The sequence below is a fragment of the Dryobates pubescens genome, chromosome 18 (genome assembly GCF_014839835.1).
Source record: "Dryobates pubescens isolate bDryPub1 chromosome 18, bDryPub1.pri, whole genome shotgun sequence".
In the NCBI taxonomy this organism is placed as follows: Eukaryota; Metazoa; Chordata; class Aves; order Piciformes; family Picidae; genus Dryobates; species Dryobates pubescens.
In genome coordinates, this window is record NC_071629.1 from 21,455,817 (window position 1) to 21,477,768 (window position 21,952).

The 21,952-nt window shown below is 52.0% G+C and overlaps 1 protein-coding gene across 6 annotated transcripts in view; it reads right to left on the reverse strand.

Annotated features, from left to right (window-relative positions):
* The window catches only part of MBNL3 (muscleblind like splicing regulator 3), a 96,135-nt gene that overhangs the window by 34,292 nt on the left and 39,891 nt on the right, over positions 1-21,952 (reverse strand). For all 6 annotated transcript variants that reach the window (XR_008462685.1, XR_008462686.1, XM_054169338.1 and 3 more), the window contains one exon: positions 15,763-15,927. Coding sequence is in view for 4 of the 6 variants with exons in the window: in XM_054169338.1 (XP_054025313.1) it covers positions 15,763-15,927 (165 nt within the window). In the remaining 2 variants the exon portion in view is untranslated. The remainder of the gene's footprint in view (positions 1-15,762; positions 15,928-21,952) is intronic.

The following is a 21,952-nucleotide window of genomic DNA, read 5'->3' on the forward strand; positions in this document are numbered from 1 at the left end:
GACCCACTTGTGACCCTGGAGGGGCTCCTAGGGATGTGTGATGGAGCAGGATGGGGTTTCCTCACTGCTGCTGGTTGCTCAGCCCTTCCCATGCCCTGGCATCTGCTGCTGCCTTCCCAAGGTTGCGCAACAGCTTCTTCTGCCGGCCTGAACCCTGCGCTCGCTGCTGCCGAGCGGAAGCGACAGCCCTGCTCCACACCCTGCCCACAGGCAGCAGCCTGGCACCCAGCAGCCTGGCACCCAGCAGCCAGCAGGGGCACAGCCAGGGAGCCAGCAGCCCTCACTCAACACATTCCCCCTCCAAGCGCTGGCGGTTTGAGCCCCGAGTGCGCTAAGCGCTCTGAGAGCTGCTCCTTTGTGAGCTGGCATCAGGCAGCTCTGTATTTATTGTGGCTGATGAGGGGAAAAGATGAGCTGTGCTCGCTGCCAGCCCCGGCTGCCTGTCTTGGATGGGGAAATCCAGCCTGCCTTATGCATCAGTACCAGTAATAAAGATGCTGCCAGCCAAATCTCCCCTCCCTTTACGTCTGTGCAGGTCCCCTGTGCCAGGCCTGTCCTGAGGGAATTCGAGCAAGTTGCTTTCCTGCAGCCACAACCCAACTGGAATGTTCACTCCAAACTCCCAAGCACTGCTCAACACAACTCCCATGCGCTCCCTGTGACTGCAGCCAGTCAGCAGACCTGCCAGATCAATGTTATGGCTGCACAGCAAGAGCTCCAGGCTCAGCTGAGCTGCTGCTGCTTTAGGGCAAAACAGAGGGACTAAGAGTGCCACCACTGAAAGTACCACCACTAAAAGCAACACCACTAGAAGTACTACCACTCAAAGCACCACCACTAAAAGTACCACCACTAAATGTACCACCCCTAAAAGTACCACCCCTAAAACCACCACCCCTAAAAGCACCACCACTGGAAGTACCACCACTAAAAACACCATCACTAAAAGCACCACCACTAAAAGCAACACCACTAGAAGTACCACCACTCAAAGCACCACCACTAAAAGTACCACCACTAAATGTACCACCCCTAAAAGTACCACCCCTAAAACCACCACCCCTAAAAGCACCACCACTGGAAGCACCACCCCTGAAAGTACCACCCCTGGAAGTACCACCACTAAAAGTACCAACCCTAAAAGTACCACCACTAAAAGTACCACCACTAAAAGCACCACCCCTAAAAGTACCACCCCTAAAAGTACCACCACTAAAAGCACCACCACTGAAAGCACCACCACTGAAAGCACCACCACTAGAAGCACCACCACTAGAAGCACCACCACTAAAAGCACCACCACTGAAAGCACCACCACTGAAAGCACCACCACTGAAAGCACCACCACTAGAAGCACCACCACTGAAAGCACCACCACTGAAAGCACCACCACTAGAAGCACCACCACTGAAAGCACCACCACTGAAAGCACCACCACTAGAAGCACCACCACTAGAAGCACCACCACTGAAAGCACCACCACTAGAAGCACCACCACTAGAAGCACCACCACTAAAAGCACCACCACTGAAAGCACCACCACTGAAAGCACCACCACTGAAAGCACCACCACTGAAAGCACCACCACTGAAAGCACCACCACTAGAAGCACCACCACTGAAAGCACCACCACTAGAAGCACCACCACTGGAAGCACCACCACTAGAAGCACCACCACTGGAAGCACCACCACTGGAAGCACCACCACTGGAAGCACCACCACTGAAAGCACCACCACTGGAAGCACCACCACTAGAAGCACCACCACTGGAAGCACCACCACTGGAAGCACCACCACTGGAAGCACCACCACTGGAAGCACCACCACTAGAAGCACCACCACTAAAAGCACCACCACTGGAAGCACCACCACTGGAAGCACCACCACTGGAAGCACCACCACTGGAAGCACCACCACTAGAAGCACCACCACTAGAAGCACCACCACTTGGCCTGGCTCCCATCCTCTTGCAAATTCAGGAAACAGAGGTGCAGGTTTCCTTCACATAATCACAGAATGCTTTGGGCTGGAAGGGACCCTAAAGCTCATCCAGTTCCAACCCCCCTGCCACGGGCAGGGACACCTCCCCCTAGCTCAGGTTGCTCAAGGCCTCCTCCAACCTGGCCTTGAACACTTCCAAGGAAGGGGCATCCACAACCTCCCTGGGCAAGCTGTGCCAGTGTCTCCCCACCCTCAGTGTCAAGAATTTCTGTCTAATCTCCAGTCTCAATCTCTCCTCCTACAAGAGCTTGTAGTGATAGGACAAGGGGCAATGGCTTTGAGCTGCAAGAGTGTCTCCCTAGAGCCTTCTCTTCTCCAGGCTGGAAAGACTAATTTGCTCTATCTTCATAGGAGAGGTCCTCCAGCCCTCTGATCATAGAATCATAGAATCAACCAGGTTGGAAAAGACCTCAGAGATCATCAAGCCCAACCTGTCAGCCAACACCTCCTGACAACTAAACCGTGGCTCCAAGTGCCACATCCAGTCCCCTCTTGAATACCTCCAGGGATGGGGACTCCACCACCTCCCTGGGCAACACATTCCAATGGTCAATTACTCTTGCTGGGAAGAACTTTCTCCTCACCTCCAGCCTAAACTTCCCCTGGCACAGCTTGAGACTGTGTCCTCTTGTTCTGGTGCTGCTTGCCTGGGAGAAGAGACCAACCCCCACCTGGTTACAACCTCCCTTCAGGGAAGAGCAAGAAGGTCTCCCCTGAGCCTCCTCTTCTCCAGGCTCAGCAACCCCAGCTCCCTCAGCCTCTCCTCACAGGGCTGTGCTCCAGACCCCTCCCCAGCCTTGTTGCCCTTCTCTGGACACGTTCAAGTGTCTCAATGTCCTTCTTAAACTGAGGAGCCCAGAACTGGCCACAGGATTCCAGGTGTGGCCTAACCAGTGCTGAGCACAGGGCAGAATGAATCTTTGTTGACCTCCTCTAGACCCTCTCCAGCAGACTGGGGGCTGCCTGCTCCTTTGGCAGACACTGCCAGTGACTCCTGATGAGAAACAGCTCACAGTGCTGCAGCAGAGGGGTTCAGACTGGTAGCAGCTCTCAAGATTGGTGTCCTGAGTATTAAAATGATTGTAAGAATGGAAAAAACCCAAACAGCTGAAATGGCTGTGGTGAGAACACAAAGCCTCACAGACCCTCAGCATGGGAGACATTGGTTTGAAGGTGTGAGCAGAGAGAAAAGACTGTCCCAGGAAGGGTCATTTGTCCCCAGCAGCAGTGCCAGTCCCTGGAGCAGCTGATTCTGTTAACAAAGTGGAAGGTGCATTGGTCTAGCAGAAATTGTGAGTGTGAAGAGGAAGGCAGAGGAGAGCCTGGTGTTTTGTGGAACACAAGCACTGCCTCAGGGGGATGTGTTGATTCTGAGTTACCTCTGAGCCTAAAAATGAGAGACCTGCTATAAATACAGAGGTGCTGATGGCCTGAAGCAGGAGAGGCAGGTCACTGCTAAGCAGCTACACAAAAACCAGCGGCAGCTTTTATTAGTCTGGTGACAGCAGCACAGAAGATAAAGATCTTGTAGTGACAAGGCTGAAGACCCTGATATTGAAAACACAACTGCTGATGTTCAGAGAAAGAAAAACACTCTGTTCCCCTGCAGTGCAACTGAATGGGGCTGGCTGGAAAAGCAACCTTCTTATATGAAGGCTGAGCAAACTGAAGTGAATCCAACTGGCCAAAGCATGCAGCTCACTACCAACACATAGAATCATAGAGTGGTAGGGCTTGGAAGGGACCTCCAGAGTCCAAACCTCCTCCCAGAGCAGGATCACCTAGGACAAGTCACACAGGAACACATCCAGGTGGGTTTGGAAGACCTCCAGAGAAGGAGCCTCCACCACCTCTCTGGGCAGCCTGCTCCATGGCTCCAGCACCCTCACAGCAAAGAAGCTTTTCCTCATATTGAGATGGAATTTCCTGTGATTGAGTTTACAGATGCTTACTTCTCCAGTCAGACCACAAAGACACACTTGGGGCTCGAAAGATCTCTCACTTGTGGGCTGCTGCAGTGTGAAAGTCAGGTGCAGACGCCCCACAGCACTGTCTCTTGGCACACACCTGATCCTGGGTGGGCCAGAGTGTGTTTGTTCACTCCCAGTGTGCCTTTGACTAGAGGCTGAGGTACCTAGATCAGGTTTTTGCTACATGGAGCAAACACATGCCCCAAACACCTGCTGAAATCTGCTCCAGCACTTGTTCCAACCATCACTGGCCAAGCAAGTTGCTCACTGTGTCCTTTAACCCCTCCATCAGCACCCAGGGATGGCAGCAGGGTCTCACAGCCCAGGGTGGGATGCAGAGCTCTGTTAAAGATCTGGGCTGCCTTCAGGGGCATGGGTGACTCAGAGCTGTACAGGCAGTTCTGGCTACAGAGACCTACACAGGAAGAAAAGGTGAAGGGCTTGAAAAGAAGAAGAGAGGAAACAAGTTCCCAGGGCAGCAGCAGAGGCAGCTGCAGAGCAGGAGTGGAGGCAGGAGTGCCCACATTGCTGTGCCCCATCCAACTGCCTGCTCAGACACAGCTAACCAGGGCAGCACCATGCAGGGCAGCTGGGAGCCTGTGCTGAGCCACCTCCACAACCAGCTCCAGAGGTCTGTTTTGCACTGCTGCAAAAGTTTCAAGCAGGATGGAGAAGGTGGGGATCAGGCCCAAGGTGCAGCACTTTTTGGGTGGTCCTGCTTTGGCACACACAGAGCAAGCTGGAGCAGAGGAGGTTCCACATAAACATCAGCAAAAGCTTTTTTCACTGGGAGGGTGACTGAACCCTGAGCAGGCTGCAGGTTGTGGAGTCTCCTCTTCTGGAGACATTCAAAACCTGCCTGGATGTGTTCCTGTGTGGCCTGCCCTGGGGTGATCCTGCTCTGGCATGGGGGTAGGACTAGATGATCTTCAGAGGCCCCTTCCAAACCCCTACCATTCTGTGATGCTGAGAAAGGAGACTGAGGACTGATGAAAATGGTTCCCTGTATCAATGCCAAAGCTCAGCTCCATCCACCTGCAACCTGACTTCTATGCAGTGTCACAGAGACAGAGGCAAAACCAGCCCAGAGAGCTCCCAGCACAGCTCAACTGCAGCCAACAGCCAAGGTCGCTTTGGACTTTCAAAAGTCAAAGCTTTTACTGGCATCTCTCTACTTGGCACCTCTGTGCTCTCTCCCAGACAAACACCCCAGGCTCCTTGGCCTTGCCTGACTTGTTTTGAAGTGCTGTAAGGAGCAGCCTGCTTAAAACCACGTCAGGAGCACCAAACGCTGCTGTGGTGCTCAGCTTTGCACCAGCGGTCAGCAGCAACACCCAGAGGCCTCAGGGGAAGGAGCTTCTGCTAGCAACCATTCATTCACACCCAGCAGGCCTCTGTCAGCAGCCTGCAGCAGGCAGCCCACCTGGGACAGGGCTGTCCTCTGAGCAGTGCTTTCATTAAAGAGCCAGCATCAGGGGCCTGGCTCATGGCCCAGCTCTTGCTGGATTTCACTGAGTCACAGAATGTGAGGGGCTGGAAGGGACCTCCAGAGCTCATCCAGTCCAACCCCCTGCCAGAGCAGGGGCACCTAGAGCAGATCACACAGGAACACATCCAGGTGGAGTTGGAGTATCTCCTGAGTGGGAGACTCCACAACCCCCCTGGGCAGCCTGCTCCAGGACTCTGTCACCCTCACAGGGACAAAATGTTTCCTCCTGTGTCCATGGCACTTCCTCTGCCTCAGCTTCCACCACTGCCCCTTGTGCTGGCACTGGGCAGCACCCAGCAGAGCCTGGCTCCAGCCTCTGGGCACTCACCCTGCACATCTAAAGAGCCTCAGCTCCCTTAGCTTCTCCTCATGAGGAAGATGTTCCACTCCCTTCATCATTTTTGTGGCTCTGGGCTGGACTCTCTCCAGCAGTTCCCTGAGGTCCTTCTTGAGCTGAGGGGCCCAGAACTGGACACAAGATTCCAGCTGTGGCCTCAGCAGAGCAGAGCAGAGGGGCAGGAGAATCTCTCTGACCTGCTAACCACAGCCCTTCTAATGCACCCCAGGCTGCCCTTGGCCTTCTTAGCCACCAGAGCACATTGCTGGCTCATGGTCAACCTCCTACCCACCAGGACCCCCCAGGTCCCTTGCCCCCTTCACTGCTCTCCAGCAGCTCAGTTCCAGCATTAATAATTCTATGATTCTCTGGGGGAAAAAAACCCACAAATACCTTCCACCCAATGACAAAAAACCTCAACCCCATCAGAGCACCAAACACAGCAGCTTTTCCCCCTGCCTTGAATGTGTGTGTCTGCAAGCTTGCATCTAAACGTTCACTGCCAGAGCTGCTGGCACCACCACTGACTTAGGCTGAAGAGTTGGGTAGGGAGAAACTGAAGGAAATTCAAGGGCAAGAGTCTGGCAGCTGGGAAAGAGCAACCTGATGGAATTATTAAGGCTGGAAAAGCCCTCTAAGATCATTGAGTCCAACCAGCAACCCAACACCATCATGCCCACTAAAGTATGCCCCCGAGTGCCACAGCCACAGGTCGGTTATTTGGGGTGGTTTTGGTTGGTTATTTGGGGGCTTTTGGTTGGTTATCTTGGGGTTTTTGCTTGGTTATTTGTGGGGTTTTCCTTGATTATTTGGGGGGGTTTGGTTGGTTATTTTGGAGTTTATTGGTCTCACAGTATCACAGCATCACAGTACCACCAAGGTGGGAAGAGACCTCGAGGATCATCCAAGTCCAACCTGTCACCACAGACCTCATGACTAGACCATGGCACCAAGTGCCACATCCAGTCCCCTCTTGAACACCTCCAAGGATGGGGACTCCACCACCTCCCTGGGCAGCACATTCCAATGACCCATGACTCTCAGTGAAGAACTTTCCCCTCACCTCCAGCCTAAACCTCCCCTGGCACAGCTTGAGACTGTGTCCTCTTGTTCTGGGGCTGCTTGCCTGGGAGAAGAGACCAACCCCTTCCTGGCTACAACCTCCCTTCAGATAGTTGTAGACAGCAATAAAGTCTCCCCTGAGCCTCCTCTTCTCCAGGCTAAACAATCCCAGCTCCCTCAGCCTCTCCTCACAGGGCTGTGCTCCAGACCCCTCCTCAGCTTTGTTGCCCTTCTCTGGACACCTTCAAGTGTCTCAATGTCCTTCTTAAACTGAGGAGCCCAGAACTGGACACAGGACTCAAGGTGTGGCCTGAGCAGTGCTGAGCACAGGGCACAATGACTTCCCTGCTCCTGCTGGCCACACTGTTCCTGATGCAGGCCAGGATGCCCTTGGCCTTCTTGGCCCCCTGGGCACACTGCTGGCTCATGTTCAGGCAGCTGTCAATCAGCACCCCCAGGTCCCTCTCTGTTTGGGTGCTCTCCAGCTCTCTGTTATATTGGGGGTTTTTTTTGGTAGGTTATCTCAGATTTTTTCGGTTGGTTATTTGGGGCTTTTTGGGTTGGTTATTTTGGGGTTTTTGGTTGGGTTATTGGTTGCTTTTTTGGTTGGTTATTTGGGGCTTTTTTGGTTGATTATTTTGGGCTTTTTTTGATTGGCTATTTTGGGCTTTTTTTGTTGGTTATTTTGGGGGGTTAGGTTGCTTTTTGGTTGGTTATTTTGGGCTGTTTTGGTTGGTTATTTTGGGATTTTTGGTTGGTTTTTTGGTTGGTTATTTTGGGCTTTTTTGATTGGTTATTTTGGGGATTTTGGTTGCTTTTTGGGTTGGTTATTTTGGGCTTTTGGTTGGGTTTTTGGTTGGTTATTTGGGGCTTTTTGGGTTGGTTATTTTAGGGGTTTTGGTTGGTTATTTTGGGCTTTTTTGGTTGATTATTATAGAGCTTTTGGTTGAGTTTTTGGTTGGTTATTTTGGGCTGGTTTGGTTGGTTATTTGGGGCTTTTTGGGTTGGTTATTTTAGGGTTTTTGGTTGGTTCTTTTGGGGTTTTTTGGTTGATTATTTTAGGGGTTTTGGTTGGGTTTTTGGTTGGTTATTTTAGGCTTTTTTGATTGATTATTTTAGGGGTTTTGGTTGGGGTTTTGGTTGGTTATTTTAGGCTTTTCTGGTTGATTATTTTAGGGTTTTTGGTTGGGTTTTTGGGTTGGTTATTTTGGGCTTTTTTGGTTGGTTATTTTGGAGGGTTTGGTTGGTTTTTTGGTTGGTTATTTGGGGCTTTTTTGGTTGATTATTTTGGGGGGTTTGGTTGTTTTTTGATTGGTTATTTTGGACTGTTTTGGTTGGTTATTTTGGGGGTTTTGGTGGGGTTTTTTGGCTGGTTATTTTGGGTTTTTTGGTTGGTTATTTTGGGGGCTTTGGTGGGTTTTTTTGGCTGGTTATTTTGGGTTTTTTGGTTGGGTTTTGGTTATTTGGGGCTTTTTTGGTTGATTATTTTGGGCTGTTTTGGTTGGTTATTTGGGGCTTTTTGGGTTGATTATTTTAGGGTTTTTGGTTGGGGTTTTGGTTTGGATATTTTGGGCTTTTTGGGTTGGTTATTTTGGGCTTTTTTGGGTTGGTTATTTTTGAGGTTTTGGTTGGGGTTTTGATTGGTTATTTGGGGCTTTTTTGGCTGGTTATTTTGGGGGTTTTGGTTGGATTTTGGATGGTTATTTTGGGGTTTTTGGTTGGTTTTTGGTTGGTTATTTTGGGCTGTTTTGGTTGGTTATTTTGGGGGTTTTGGTTGGTTTTTGGCTAGTTAGTTTGGGGTTTTTGGTTGGGGTTTTGGTTATTTGGGGCTTTTTTGGTTGATTATTTTAGGGTTTTTGGTTGGGGTTTTGGGTTGGTTATTTTGGGCTTTTTGGGTTGGTTATTTTGGAGGTTTTGGTTGGTTTTTTTGTTGGTTATTTGGGGCTTTTTGGGTTGATTATTTTGGGGGTTTTGGTTGTTTTTTTGGTTGGTTATTTTGGGGTTTTTGGTTGGATTTTGGTTGGTTATTTTGGGGGCTTTGGTTGGTTTTTTGGTTGGTTATTTTGGGGTTTTTGGTTGGATTTTGGTTGGTTATTTTGGTTTTTTTTTATTTTGGGGTTTTTGGTTGGTTTTTTGGTTGGTTATTTTGGGGGCTTTGGTTGGTTTTTTTGGTTGGTTATTTTGGGGTTTTTGGTTGGGTTTTGGTTGGTTATTTTGGGGGTGTTGGCTTTTTGGTTGGTTATTTTGGGGTTTTTGGTTGGTTTTTTGGTTGGTTATTTTGGGGTTTTTGGTTGGGTTTTGGTTGGTTATTTTGGGGGCTTTGGTTGGTTTTTTGGTTGGTTATTTTGGGGTTTTTGGTTGGATTTTGGTTGGTTATTTTGGTTTTTTTTTATTTTGGGGTTTTTGGTTGGTTTTTTGGTTGGTTATTTTGGGGTTTTTGGTTGGATTTTGGTTGGTTATTTGGGGGTTTTTGGTTGGATTTTGGTTGGTTATTTGGGGGTTTTTGGTTGGTTTTTTGGTTGGTTATTTTGGGGGTTTTGGTTGGGTTTTGGTTGGTTATTTTGGGGTTTTTGGTTGGATTTTGGTTGGTTATTTTGGGGGCTTTGGTTGGTTTTTTGGTTGGTTATTTTGGGGTTTTTGGTTGGGTTTTGGTTGGTTATTTTGGGTTTTTTTTGGTTGGCTATTTTGGATTTTTTGGGTTGGTTATTTGGGGGTTTTTTTTGGTTGTTTGTTTTGTTGTTGTTGTTGGGGGGGGGGTGATTTATTCCCCCCCCCACGTGGTAGCTTTTCTGGTGAAAATGCTCTTTCAAATGCCTAAGCATTCAGCCATTGTTTGGAGCTATTAAGCACAGCGGCTCCAAATCTCCTCCCTGGCAAGCATCCCAATTAAGCAGGCATCCCGTTGATCAGCTTTCTGATCACATGGGATTTGTTCTGCTGCTGCATCTGATAGAAGACTTTCTGCTTTGAAGAATTTCAGCTGCAGCCAGAAGGAGGCCCCACCCTTATCATTTAGAGAGAGACTTGGGGGGGGGGGGGGGGAGGAGGGAAATAATCTCAGAGCCTGCTTCTACTGGCAGCATCTTGGGGAAATCAAAGGCAGTTAAAAAAGCAATCTCTTGTTTGTCCTGAAATTGGTGTGGAGCAAGTCAGGCAGCAGGAATTAGACCGAGGGCTGGTCTGCTCTGAGCAAAGTGTGGGAAAGCAGGAAGGGAGCAGTCACTGCAGAACAAATGCTGATTTTTTTTTCTTCTCTGCCCATGTCTCCCCCGTGGCACCCTTTAGAAACCAGGGATTTTTCTCATCAGATAAGGCTACCTCTGAAATGAGAGCACTTAACGAGACAAACCCACACCTTCAGTCTCCCAGGCAATTTAAAAGGCAGGAGTGAAACTGCAGGAGTGAACTGGACCTGCAAGATTGCAAAATGGGAAGATGAGAACTTTCCAAAGAGGAAATCCCAAAGATGTTTTGAATAGCCAAGCAAAGAGAGTCCACTGTGAACTCCCCACAGAGGAAAATCCCAAGCAGGAAAAGCTGGCTTTTGGTCCAGGGCTTGGAGAGCAGTGCTACCATTCTGTGGGAATTCAGGATCTCCTCCTGAGGTGCACCACATAAAGGAGGTGCAAAGATTACAGCAGACTGCAGCTAAAGCACAGAGCAACTGAAGACTTTTCTCCGTGGCTCATTTTCTCTTCTGCCTCACTTCTCCACCTCACCAAAGGGAAGAGTAAGCAGCATTCTCCTAGCTCACATGGCAGAGTGGAGGTAAAGCTGGGACACACACATCAGCCTGAGGAGTTGACCCTGAGATGGTTGCAGAGAAGCATCAGGAAGGGATGCTGGTCACCTCTGCCCACTGGAACACAGCTCCATCACAAGATCTTACAGCAACCTGCACAACAGCCTCCAAGAAGGAAGAGCCCTTCACCAGTTTCTTGTGAGGATTAACCAGAGACACCAGAGCCTTCCAAAGCCAGGGTGGCAGATGCTGAGTCTGACTTGGGCAGAAGTGCTGTAGGGAGGACACCAGAAGGCCAAGTGCAGGCTGGCTCACAGAATTGCATAGATTCATAGCATTGTTCAGTCTGGAAGGGAACTTAAACATCATCCACTTCCAATCCCCCTGCCATGGGCAGGGACACCTCCCACTAGACCAGGCTGTTCAAAGCCTCATCCAACCTGGCCTTGAACGCTTTCAGGCTTGAACACATCCACAGCCTCCCTGGGCAACATGTTCCCAGAGTCTCACCACCCTCACTGGAAAGAATTTCTGCCTAATCTCCAGTCTCAATCACTCCTTCTCCACCTCAAAGCCATTGTCCTTCATCCTGGCACTCCCAACCCTTGCCAAAAGTCCCTCCCCAGCTCTCCTGTAGTCCCCTTCAGGTACTGGAAGGCTGCTCCAAAGTCTTCCTGAAGCCTTCTCTTCTCCAGGCTGAACAGCCCCAGCTCTCTCAGCCTGTCCCCAAAGGAGAGGTTCTCCAGCCCTCTGATCATCTTCACGGCCTCCTCTGGACCTGCTCCAGCAGTTTAATGTCCCTCTTATGCTAGGGGCCCCAGAACTGAAGGCACATTGCAGAGCAGAGGGGCAGAATCCCCTCCCTGTGCTGCTGCTCTCCCTGCTCTGGCTGCAGCTCAGCACACAGCTGCCTGCTGGGCTGCCAGGGACCATTGCTGGCTCCTGGGGAGTTTGTTACCAACTCACACCCCCCCAAGGCCTTCTCCTCCAGGCTGCTCTTGAGCCACTCCTCACCCAGCCTGGATTTGTGCTTGGGATTGCCCTGACCCAGGTGTAGGACCTTGTACTGTACACCTTGAGGCTAGAAGAGTTCATCTGAGGGATCCAGCCAGACCTCCTTCATGGCACAGCACGAGGACCCTCACCCAACCACTGCTCATCAAGGGCACAATGCCTTAGGGAAGCTATTCAGCTCCAATTTTAAATAGATGGCTTCTAATTAAGCTCTTGGTTAAAAATGTGCAGCTTATTTCTGTCAGCACTGAAGAGCTGCTTGGAGACCACTGACATTTCTTAAAATACATCCAGTGACAGACTCAAACTCAGCTGACAGCCATCACCCCTCCCAGCTACACCAACCAGTAGCTACAAGCCATCCTCTCCCTGGTGTAACAAGGGCCTCCATCCTGAAAACCTGCTTTAACTGATAGTCAAAAGCAGGGACAGGCAGTGAAGGCTTCTCTGAGCTACCTGCTATGCAAACACTCATCTCCCACAGGCTTCCCTCCCTACCTGAACAGAAGCAAATCTCTCCTGCTGGTAGTGTGAAAGACAAGTGACAGAGCTGTGACATCAGCTCAGCTCTGCTGGGACAAGTGCTGTCAAATGAGCCTAACAGCCAGGCATAAAAGAAGCATTAGTCTGGGTAGGGTTCACCATTGCCAGTGTTCAGCCACCAGTACAATCCAGAGAGTCAGGGTCACTGTGTGAAAGAACTCCAGCTTTACCTAATGCATCAGGGCAAGAGCAAAACCCACAATAGGATCCCCTGGAATCAAGGCATTCCCTGCTTCTGGAATGTATGGGAATTAACTGGTCAAACATCCACCTGGGGGGCAAGACCTTCCCACTTTATGCCCTGAACCTTGCAGAGGAGAGGAGAACCCCAGATTCCAAGAAGATGCAAGACAGAATCATGGAGTGGGACACAGCCAGCATGTTTCAGGGGTGACTGGCTGGTGAGACCTCAGAGAGGAGCTCAGTTCTTGGGCTTCCAAAGCCAAGGATGACCCCTGTCACAGGTTATTGTGTGAGGAAGACTTTGATGCTAATCACAGAATCCTTAAGGCTGGAAGAGAGCTCTAACACCATCAACCCACCACCACCATGGCCATTAAACCATGTCCCAAAGTGCCACATCCACAAGTTTCTTGAACTCCCCCAGGGATGGTGACTCCACCACCAACCTGGGAAGCCTGTTCCAGTGCCTGACAAACATCCCTCTGCAAGACACTGCCACAATCTGTGCAGGACAGACAACCACCCAAGCTTGAGCACAGGGCTGAGGCCTCTGTGAGCAAGCAAGTTGGAAAGGTGAATCAGATTCACAGATTGAATTGAGTTGGAAGGAATCCCCAAAGGTCATCCTGCCCAACCCCCCTGCAGGCAGCAGGGGCACCTCCAACTAGATGGGTTGTGGACCACTGGAACAGGTTCTCCAGGGAGGTGGGTAAGGCCCCATGCCTGGAGACATTCAAAGACAGGCTGGAATGAGCCTCTGGAAGGTGCATAGAATAAAGATTGCTCACCAGACTGCAGCTGCCCTGGAAATAATGGGCAGAGGCCACTGCTACCCATAGTCTCTGGAATGTGCATATTCACCACCTGGACTCATACCTAAAAACTGTATCAAAGATCTGAGCAACTACTGCCTGAGGAGAAGGAAAACACAGGGGAAGAGAAACATGAGAGAAGGAAAAGCCCTGGGCAATGCTGCTCTGAAGAAAAGCAGAGAGAATACCAGGAGAGAAAAATGACAGAGACATCACCATGGAGCCTGGAAGAAGCAGACCAAGAGGAACCCTCTCTCTGAGTCCTAAGTTCTGCCTGCTACAGCTCATGGAGCTGAAGAGCCTGCTCAGAGGACAGTACAGCCAACAAGGACAACATCTCCTCCACTCCAAAGCTGCAGCTCTCTTCCTCCACAGACCCAACATCTCCTCCACTCCAAAGCTGCAGCTCTCTTCCTCCACAGACCCAACATCTCCTCCATACCAAAGCTGCAGCTCTCTTCCTCCACAGACCCAACATCTCCTCCATTCCAAAGCTGCAGCTCTCTTCCTCCACAGAACCAACATCTCCTCCATTCCAAAGCTGCAGCTCTCTTCCTCCACAGACCCAACATCTCCTCCATTCCAAAGCTGCAGTTCTCTTCCTCCACAGACCCAACATCTCCTCCATTCCAAAGCTGCAGTTCTCTTCCTCCACAGACCCAACATCTCCTCCATTCCAAAGCTGCAGCTCTCTTCCTCCACAGACCCAGCATCTCCTCCATACCAAAGCTGCAGCTCTCTTCCTCCACAGAACCAACATCTCCTCCATTCCAAAGCTGCAGCTCTCTTCCTCCACAGACCCAACATCTCCTCCACTCCAAAGCTGCAGCTCTCTTCCTCCACAGACCCAACATCTCCTCCATTCCAAAGCTGCAGCTCTCTTCCTCCACAGACCCAGCATCTCCTCCACTCCAAAGCTGCAGCTCTCTTCCTCCACAGACCCAACAGCTCCTCCATGCCAAAGCTGAAGCACCCTTCCTCCACAGACTCAAACTGTCTTGGGAGGTGACAGGTGTGGTAATAGAATTCCTTTCCTCTTCTCTCTCTCCCTCTGTATTTTCTCTCTCCCCTTCTGATCCCTCCACTTTATTTGTGTAATAAATAGCCTCACTGTTGATTTTTTGGCCTTGTTTGTGCCTCTAATTTCATAACACAGCAATACACAAAAGAGCTGAGTCTCTTTCCCCCTGGACCAAGACAACACAGCACTGCAGGTGAGGTCTCCCCAGAGAAAAGAGGGTTTTGCCTGGGGTTTTTTGGTTGGATTGGGGTTTTGGATTTGGGGGTTTTTGTGGCTTTTCTTTTTGACCTTTCCTGGATTGATTCCCAGACTGCATCAGGCTGGAAGGGACCCTCAAAGGTCATCTTATCCAAACCCCCTGCAGTCACCAGGAACACCTCCAACTGAATCAGTTGGCTCAGGGACACATCAGGTTTGACCTTGAATGTATTGGGGGATGAGGCCTCAAGCACAGCCCTGGGTGGCCTGCTCCAGTGTTTCACCCCTCTCCTTGTGGAGAACTTCCTCCTGATGTCCAACCTACATCTCCCCTGCTCCAGTGGCAAACCATTACCCCTCATCCTATCCCCACAGCCCCTTCTGAACAGTCCCTCCCCAGCCTTCCTGTAGGTCCCCTGCAGATATTGAAATACTGCTCTAAAGTCTCCCTGAAGACAGCATCACAGTCTCACAGTATCACTAAAGTTGGAAGAGACCTCAAAGATCATCCAGTCCACCTGTCACCACAGACCTCATGACTAGACCATGGCTCCAAGTGCCACATCCAATCCCCTCTTGAACACCTCCAGGGATGGGGACTCCACCACCTCCCTGGGCAGCACATTCCAATGATAAACGACTCTCTCAGTGAAGAACTTTCCCCTCACCTCCAGCCTAAACTTCCCCTGGTGCAGCTTGAGACTGTGTCCTCTTGTTCTGGTGCTGGTTGCTAGAGAGAAGAACCCAACCCCTTCCTGGCTACAACCTCCTTTCAGGTAGTTGTAGAGGGCAATAAGGTCGCCCCTGAGCCTCCTCTTCTCCAGGCTAAGCAACCCCAGCTCCCTCAGCCTCCCCTTGTAGAGCCTGTGCTCAAGGCCTCTTACCAGCCTTGTTGCCCTCCTCTGGACTTCTCTTCTCCATGCTGAACAATCCCAACCCTCAGCTTGTCCCCACTGCAGAGGTGTTCCTGCCCTCTGATCAGCTTTGTGACCTCCTCTGGACCCTCTCCAGGTCCAGGTTTACATCTTTCTTGTGTTGAGGGCCCCAGATCTCATCACAGTATCATAGAATCAGTCAGGGCTGGAAGGGACCACAAGGATCATCTAGTTCCAAGCCCCCTGCCATGGGCAGGGACACCCCACACTAGATCAGGCTGGCCAGAGCCAGACTTCACAGAGTACTCCAGGTGAGCTCTCCCCAGAGCAGAGCAGAGGGGCCGGATCCCTCTCTCCAGCTCTGGCCACACTGCTGTGGGTGCAGCCCAGGCTGCCCTTGGCCTTCTGCGCTGCCAGTGCCCAGCGCTGGCTCCTGCCCAGCTTCTCCCCCCCAGCACCCCAAGCCCTTTCCCGCAGGCGGGCCGGGCGCCGGGGCCTGGCGGCCGGCACTCACAATCGGCTGTAGCTGGGCGCCCGGGAGCATGAACTGCATCTGCTGGGCGAACATGGCTGCGGCTGTCTTCTGCTGGATCAGGTTGTTGCGGCCGTTGATTTCAAGCTGCGTTTTTAAGTGCGGGGGAGGATGGAGATATTTGCAGTTCTCTCGGGTACACCGGCCCTGGAGAAAGAAAGAGACACAAAAGAAACTAACGAACCCGTGAGGAAACAGCGCTCCAGTCAGGGCCAGGCGGAGGGCAGGCGGCAGAGGCGTTCAAGCCAGGGCTGTTGGGGTTGCTGCCGCAGCGCCACCGGCTGCGCACAGGCGGGCTGGCAGCTCTGCAGAGGGACCTGGACAGGCTGGGCAGATGGGCAGAGGCCAAGGGCAGGAGACTGAACACATCTGAGTGCCAGGTGCTGCACACTGGCCACAGCAACCCCAGGCAGTGCTACAGGCTGGGGCCAGAGTGGCTGAGAGCAGCCAGGTAGAGAGGGACCTAGGGGTGCTGGTTGATGGTAGGCTGAACATGAGCCTGCAGTGTGCCCAGGCAGCCAGGAGGGCCAATGGCATCCTGGCCTGCATCAGGAACAGTGTGGCCAGCAGGAGCAGGGAGGTCATTCTGTCCCTGTACACTGCACTGGTTAGGCTGCACCTCGAGTCCTGTGTCCAGTTCTGGGCTCCTCAGGTTAGGAAGGAGGTTGACCTGCTGGAAGGTGTCCAGAGAAGGGCAACAAAGCTGGGGAGGGGTCTGGAGCACAGCCCTGTGAGGAGAGGCTGAGGGAGCTGGGGTTGCTTAGCCTGGAGAAGAGGAGGCTCAGGGGAGACCTTCTTGCTCTCTACAACTCCCTGAAGGGAGGTTGTAGCCAGATGGGGCTTGGTCTCTTCTCCCAGGCACCCAGCACCAGAACAAGAGGACACAGTCTCAGGCTGCACCAGGGATGGTTTAGGCTGGATGTTAGGAAGAAGTTCTACAAGAGAGAGTGATTGCCCATTGGGATGTGCTGCCCGGGGAGGTGGTGGAGTCACCATCACTGGAGGTGTTCAGGAGGAGACTTGATAGGGTGCTTGGAGCCATGGTTTAGTTGATTAGGTGGTGTTGGATGATAGGTTGGATGTGATGATCTTGAAGGTCTCTTCCAACCTAGTCTGGTCTGGTCTGGTCTATTCTATTCTATTCTATCTTTCCAGCTGCATGGCACCAGGTCCCTCTAGAGCCCTTCTCATCACCTGGGAACTAAAAAAAGCCCAGCATTCAGAGCACATCTGCAGCATCCCACCTCCCCAGCTTCTGTGGGGCTGCTCAGATTCCTGCAAACCACACAGTCATGGAGAGGTTTGGGTTGCAAGGCACCTGCGATTTCATCCAGCCGAGGGCAGGGACACCTTCCACTAGACCAGGCTGCATAAGGCCTCATCCAACCTGGCCTTGAACACCTCCAGGGAGGGGGCAGGGATCACAGAGCCTTTGACCACAGAACCATAGGATTGCTTTGGCTGGAGAAAACCTTTAAGATCACTGAGTCCAACCACTCTGTAGCTCTGCAGCCCCCCCCCAGAGCAGCAGTTGTTGACGGCCAGGCAGCTGCTCGGTTCCAAGCCCCTGCCTTGGAGGGCTTGGACATCAATGTCAGAAATTCCTCCTGGCTGAAACTTGGCCCAAGTGCTTTGGCTTGGGAAAACACAACACTTCTACCAAATTTGGAATAAAGCTGTGCAGATGTTTCTGCACTACAGGAATGGAGAAGATGGGGGGGGGGGGGGAGAAAAGAGCTACTGGGGTTTTGTAAAAAGCACTTCCCAGAGCCTTCTCCAACCTGAAAAGGGTTTTGCTGTCCCAGCTGAAGCCTCATGTGTCATTGATAGAGGTCACCCCAGCTTGGTAGGAAGCTTGGTCCTCATTTTGCTCAAACCAGAGTCTGTTTAATTCCAACCAAAGTGTTCCACAAACACGATGGTTTTATTGCCAGCATAAACCCCACCCCTGCAGCACAAGGTCTTGGTCCTAGGCACAGAGCTGGGAGCAGCAAACACTGCCCACAAGGAGGGTTCCTGGTTTAGAACAGAACAGAATCAACCAGGTTGGAAAAGACCTCAGAGACCATCAAGTCAAACCCATCACCCAACACAAAGAATCACCAAGGTTGGAAGAGACCTCAAAGATCATCAAGTCCAACCTGTCCAACTCACGCTTCCCCCCCTTCCCTCCTTATTCTGGAGGAGCAGAGATGTCTGAATTAATTCATGTGAATGAAAGGGCAAGCAGCACTGCCTGGGGGAGGGCAGGCCAGGGGCAAAGAGCCCAGCCACTCTGGGGCCACCTCCCTTCACAGTATCACCAAGGTTGGAAGAGACCTCAAAGATCATCCAGTCCAACCTGTCACCACAGACCTCATGACTAGACCATGGCACCAAGTGCCACATCCAGTCCCTTCCTGAACACCTCCAGGGATGGGGACTCCACCACCTCCCTGGGCAGCACATTCCAATGGCTAACAACTCTCTCTGGGAAGAACTTTCTCCTCACCTTGAGCCTAAACCTCCCCTGACACAGCTTGAGACTGTGTCCCCTTGTTCTGGTGCTGGGTGCCTGGGAGAAGAGACCAAGTCCCTCCTGGCTACAACCTCCCTTCAGGTAGTTGGAGAGAGCAAGAAGGTCTCCCCTGAGCCTCCTCTTCTCCAGGCTAAACAATCCCAGCTCCCTCAGCCTCAGCCTCTCCTCGTAGGGCTTGTGCTCAAGGCCTCTCACCAGCCTTGTTGCCCTTCTGCTCAACTCAACCACGGCACCAAGTGCCTCATCCAGGCTCTTCCTAAACACCTCCGGGGATGGTGACTCCACCACCTCCCTGGGCAGCACATTGCAAAGGCCAATCTCTCTTGCTGGGAAGAACTTCATCCTAACATCCAGCCAGTTTCAACCAGGACAAGTATTTGCTGCAAAGCCAAGGCTGTGAAGTGCAGCACCACTGGCACTCAGGCCTTCTAGGGCTCCAGGAAGGCTGCAGGAATCACCACTGCACTGGCTCCTCCTCACCAGCATTCTGACCCTCAGCATCACCATGCTCTGTGTCCCACCAGAACCAGTTAGAATCGTGGAACTGTGGTTGGAAAAGCCTTCTAAGATCATCCAGTCCAACCACCAACCCAACCCCACCATGGCCATCAAACCATGTCCCCAAGTGCCACAGCCACACATTTCTTAACACCTCCAGGGATGGGGACTCCACCAGCTCCCTGGGCAGCCTGTGCCAATCCCTGACCACTCTTTCCATAAAGGAATTGTTCCTAATATCCAACCTAAACCTCCCCTGGGGTAACTTGAGGCTATTCCTTATCACTTGTTACAAGGCAGAAGAGCCCAACCCCCACCTCACTGCAACCTCCTCTCAGGGAGCTGTAGAGAGCAATGAGGTCCCTCCAGAGTCTCTTCTTCTCCACACTAAACACCCCCAGCCCCCTCAGCTGCTCTTCCCCAGCCCTGTTCTCCAGACCCTTCCCCAGCTTGGTTGCCCTTCTCTGGCCACACTCCAGCCCCTCAATGTCCTTCCTGTAATGAGAACCCCCAAACTGAACCCATTATCCCCGGTGTAGCCTCCCCAGTGCTGAGCAGAGGGGCAGCATCCCTGCCCTGCTCCTGCTGGCCACACAGAGAAGCCACAGCTGAGGCAGGCTGCCCTCCCCAACACCACAGCAGGCTCCTCATTCTCCCAAGGAGAGTGCTGATGTGCCTCGTTGACAGCAAACACTCCCAGTTTAGACATCCACAGCTATGAAACAGCTTTCAAGATGTCTCTCTCTCTAAAGTGATGAGCACCTCCAGCATCCTCTGAACCCCAGCACTGCCGGGGGTGATGCCTTCTTTGGCGCTTCCATCACAGCCCCCCAGCTCTGGGCACTCCTCAGCAACAGGCAGGCTCTTGGAGATCAATTTCAGCTCGACAAAAGCCGCCAGAAGGACAAAGGAACTGCCATTATTCACTTCTCAGTACCAGCTGCAACACAGCAGGGAAAACAACAGGGCGCTGGGAGCAAATCTGCTGTGTGGATACCGGGCTGGGGACAAATGAGGACACCACCGTTTGATAGCTGGGTGGCCTAGGAACGCATTACAACACACAGCAGGAGTCAGGCCCCTGCCTCCCAGGGCAGGCTGCGATGCTCAGAGGTGGCAGCTCTGCTGCAGCCAGGAGCTGGGGCTCCAACACACCAAGTGCTCAGCAAAGGACACAGGACAGCTCCAGTGCCCTGCAGAGAGACATGCTGAGACATTCTTCTCCCAGGCACCCAGCACCAGAACAAGAGGACACAGTCTCAGGCTGCACCAGGGGAGGTTTAGGCTGGAGGTGAGGAGGAAGTTTTACACAGAGAGAGTGATTGCCCATTGGAATGGGCTGCCTGGGGAGGTGGTGGAGTCACCATCACTGGAGGTGTTCAGGAGGAGACTTGATGGGGTGCTTGGTGCCATGGTTTAGCTGATTAGGTGGTGTTGGATGATAGGTTGGACACGATGATCTTGAAGGTCTCTTCCAACCTGGTTTATCCTATCCTATCCTATCCTATCCTATCCTATCCTATCCTATCCCTATTCTAGTCTATCCTATTCTATCCTATCCTATCCCTATTCTATTCTATCCTATTCTATTTCTATCCTATCCTATTCTATTTCTATTCTGTCCTATTCTATTTCTATTCTATCCTATCCTATTCTATCCTATCCTATTCTATTCTATTTCTATTCTGTTCTATTCTATCCTATCCTATTCTATTCTCCAAGCTGAGTGTTGCACCCAAAGGTCCCACCCCAGCACCTGCAGTGTTGGGAAGGGGCATGGTGCTCAGACTGACCTGTAGAATCATACAGTGGGCTGGGCTGGAAGGGACCTCCAAAGCTCATCCAGTCCAACCCCCTCGGCAGTCAGCAGGGACATCCTCCACTAGATCAGGCTGCCCAGAGCCCTGTCCAGCCTCACCCTGAATATCTCCAGGGATGGGGCCCCCAACCACCTCCCTGGGCAACCTGTGTCAGTGAGCAGCACGCTGAGCCCACTGGGAGCAGTGCAGCCATCCTGTTTGAAGTGGAGGAGTTTGTTGCTGGTAATTCAGCAGGAGGAAGGCACGTTCCCACCCTGTCCCGGGTGGCACGCAAGCCTGCAGCCAGGGAATCACCACCCAGCAACAGACTCTGCTGCTGGCCTTGGTAACATGCTAAATATAGCTGCATTTGCTGGCTCCTCACAAAATGGAAGGAGTCTGAAGGACCAAATTCATCACCTCCTTTGCCAACTGCAGCCAGGAGGGAAAAACATATGGCCTGCACTTCCCCAGGCTTGGAAAGGGACTATTAAAAATCATTACAAAGATTTTTCTAAGAGCAGCTTCTCCCCCTCCCTTCCCACACACTCCCCCAGCCTTACAGTAGGCTGCTGGCATGTGATTGACTGTGTTGCCAACTGCAGTCATGCTGTGATGGCACATACTGTAAGTGGCTGGCATCTGACACTTGCTAACGTGACAGCAGCTCGCAGTGCCACACAGCCAGTTGCTCCAAGTGCAACACACTCGGCTCCAGCAGGAGAGCCTGCACCACACCTGCCTGCTGGGGGGCTGCTGGCCTGCACCTCATCACCTAACCCCAAGCCCAGAAGGGAAGCAAGTAAGAGCACGCTGGGTGCTGCGCCAGGCTGGATCAGCCACAGGAGCTCAGGATGTCAGGGGCTGGAAGGGACCTCTGGTGATCTTTGAGTCCAATCACTCTGCCAGAGCAGGACCAGAGAACCTAGCACAGGTCACCCAGGAACACATCCAGACAGGGCTGGAAAGTCTCCAGAGGAGACTCCACAACCTCTCTGGGCAGCCTGCTCCAGGGCTCTGGGACCCTCACAGTGAAGCAGTTGCTCCTCACGTTGAGGTGGATCCTCCTATGCTGCAGTTTATATCCATTGCCCCTTGTCCTATCCCAGGGTGCAACTGAGCAGAGCCTGGCCCTGTGCCTTCCTTCCTGAACCCCCAGCCCTCAGCTATTGATAGACATTGATCAGATCCCCTCTCAGTCTTCTACTCTCCAGACCAAACAGGCCCAGGGCTCTCAGCCTCTCCTCCTCAGTCCCTTCAGCATCCTTGGAGCCCTCCCTTGGACTCTCTCCAGCAGATCCCTGTCCCTCCTGAACTGGGGAGCTCAGACCTGGATGCAATATTCCAGGTGAGGTCT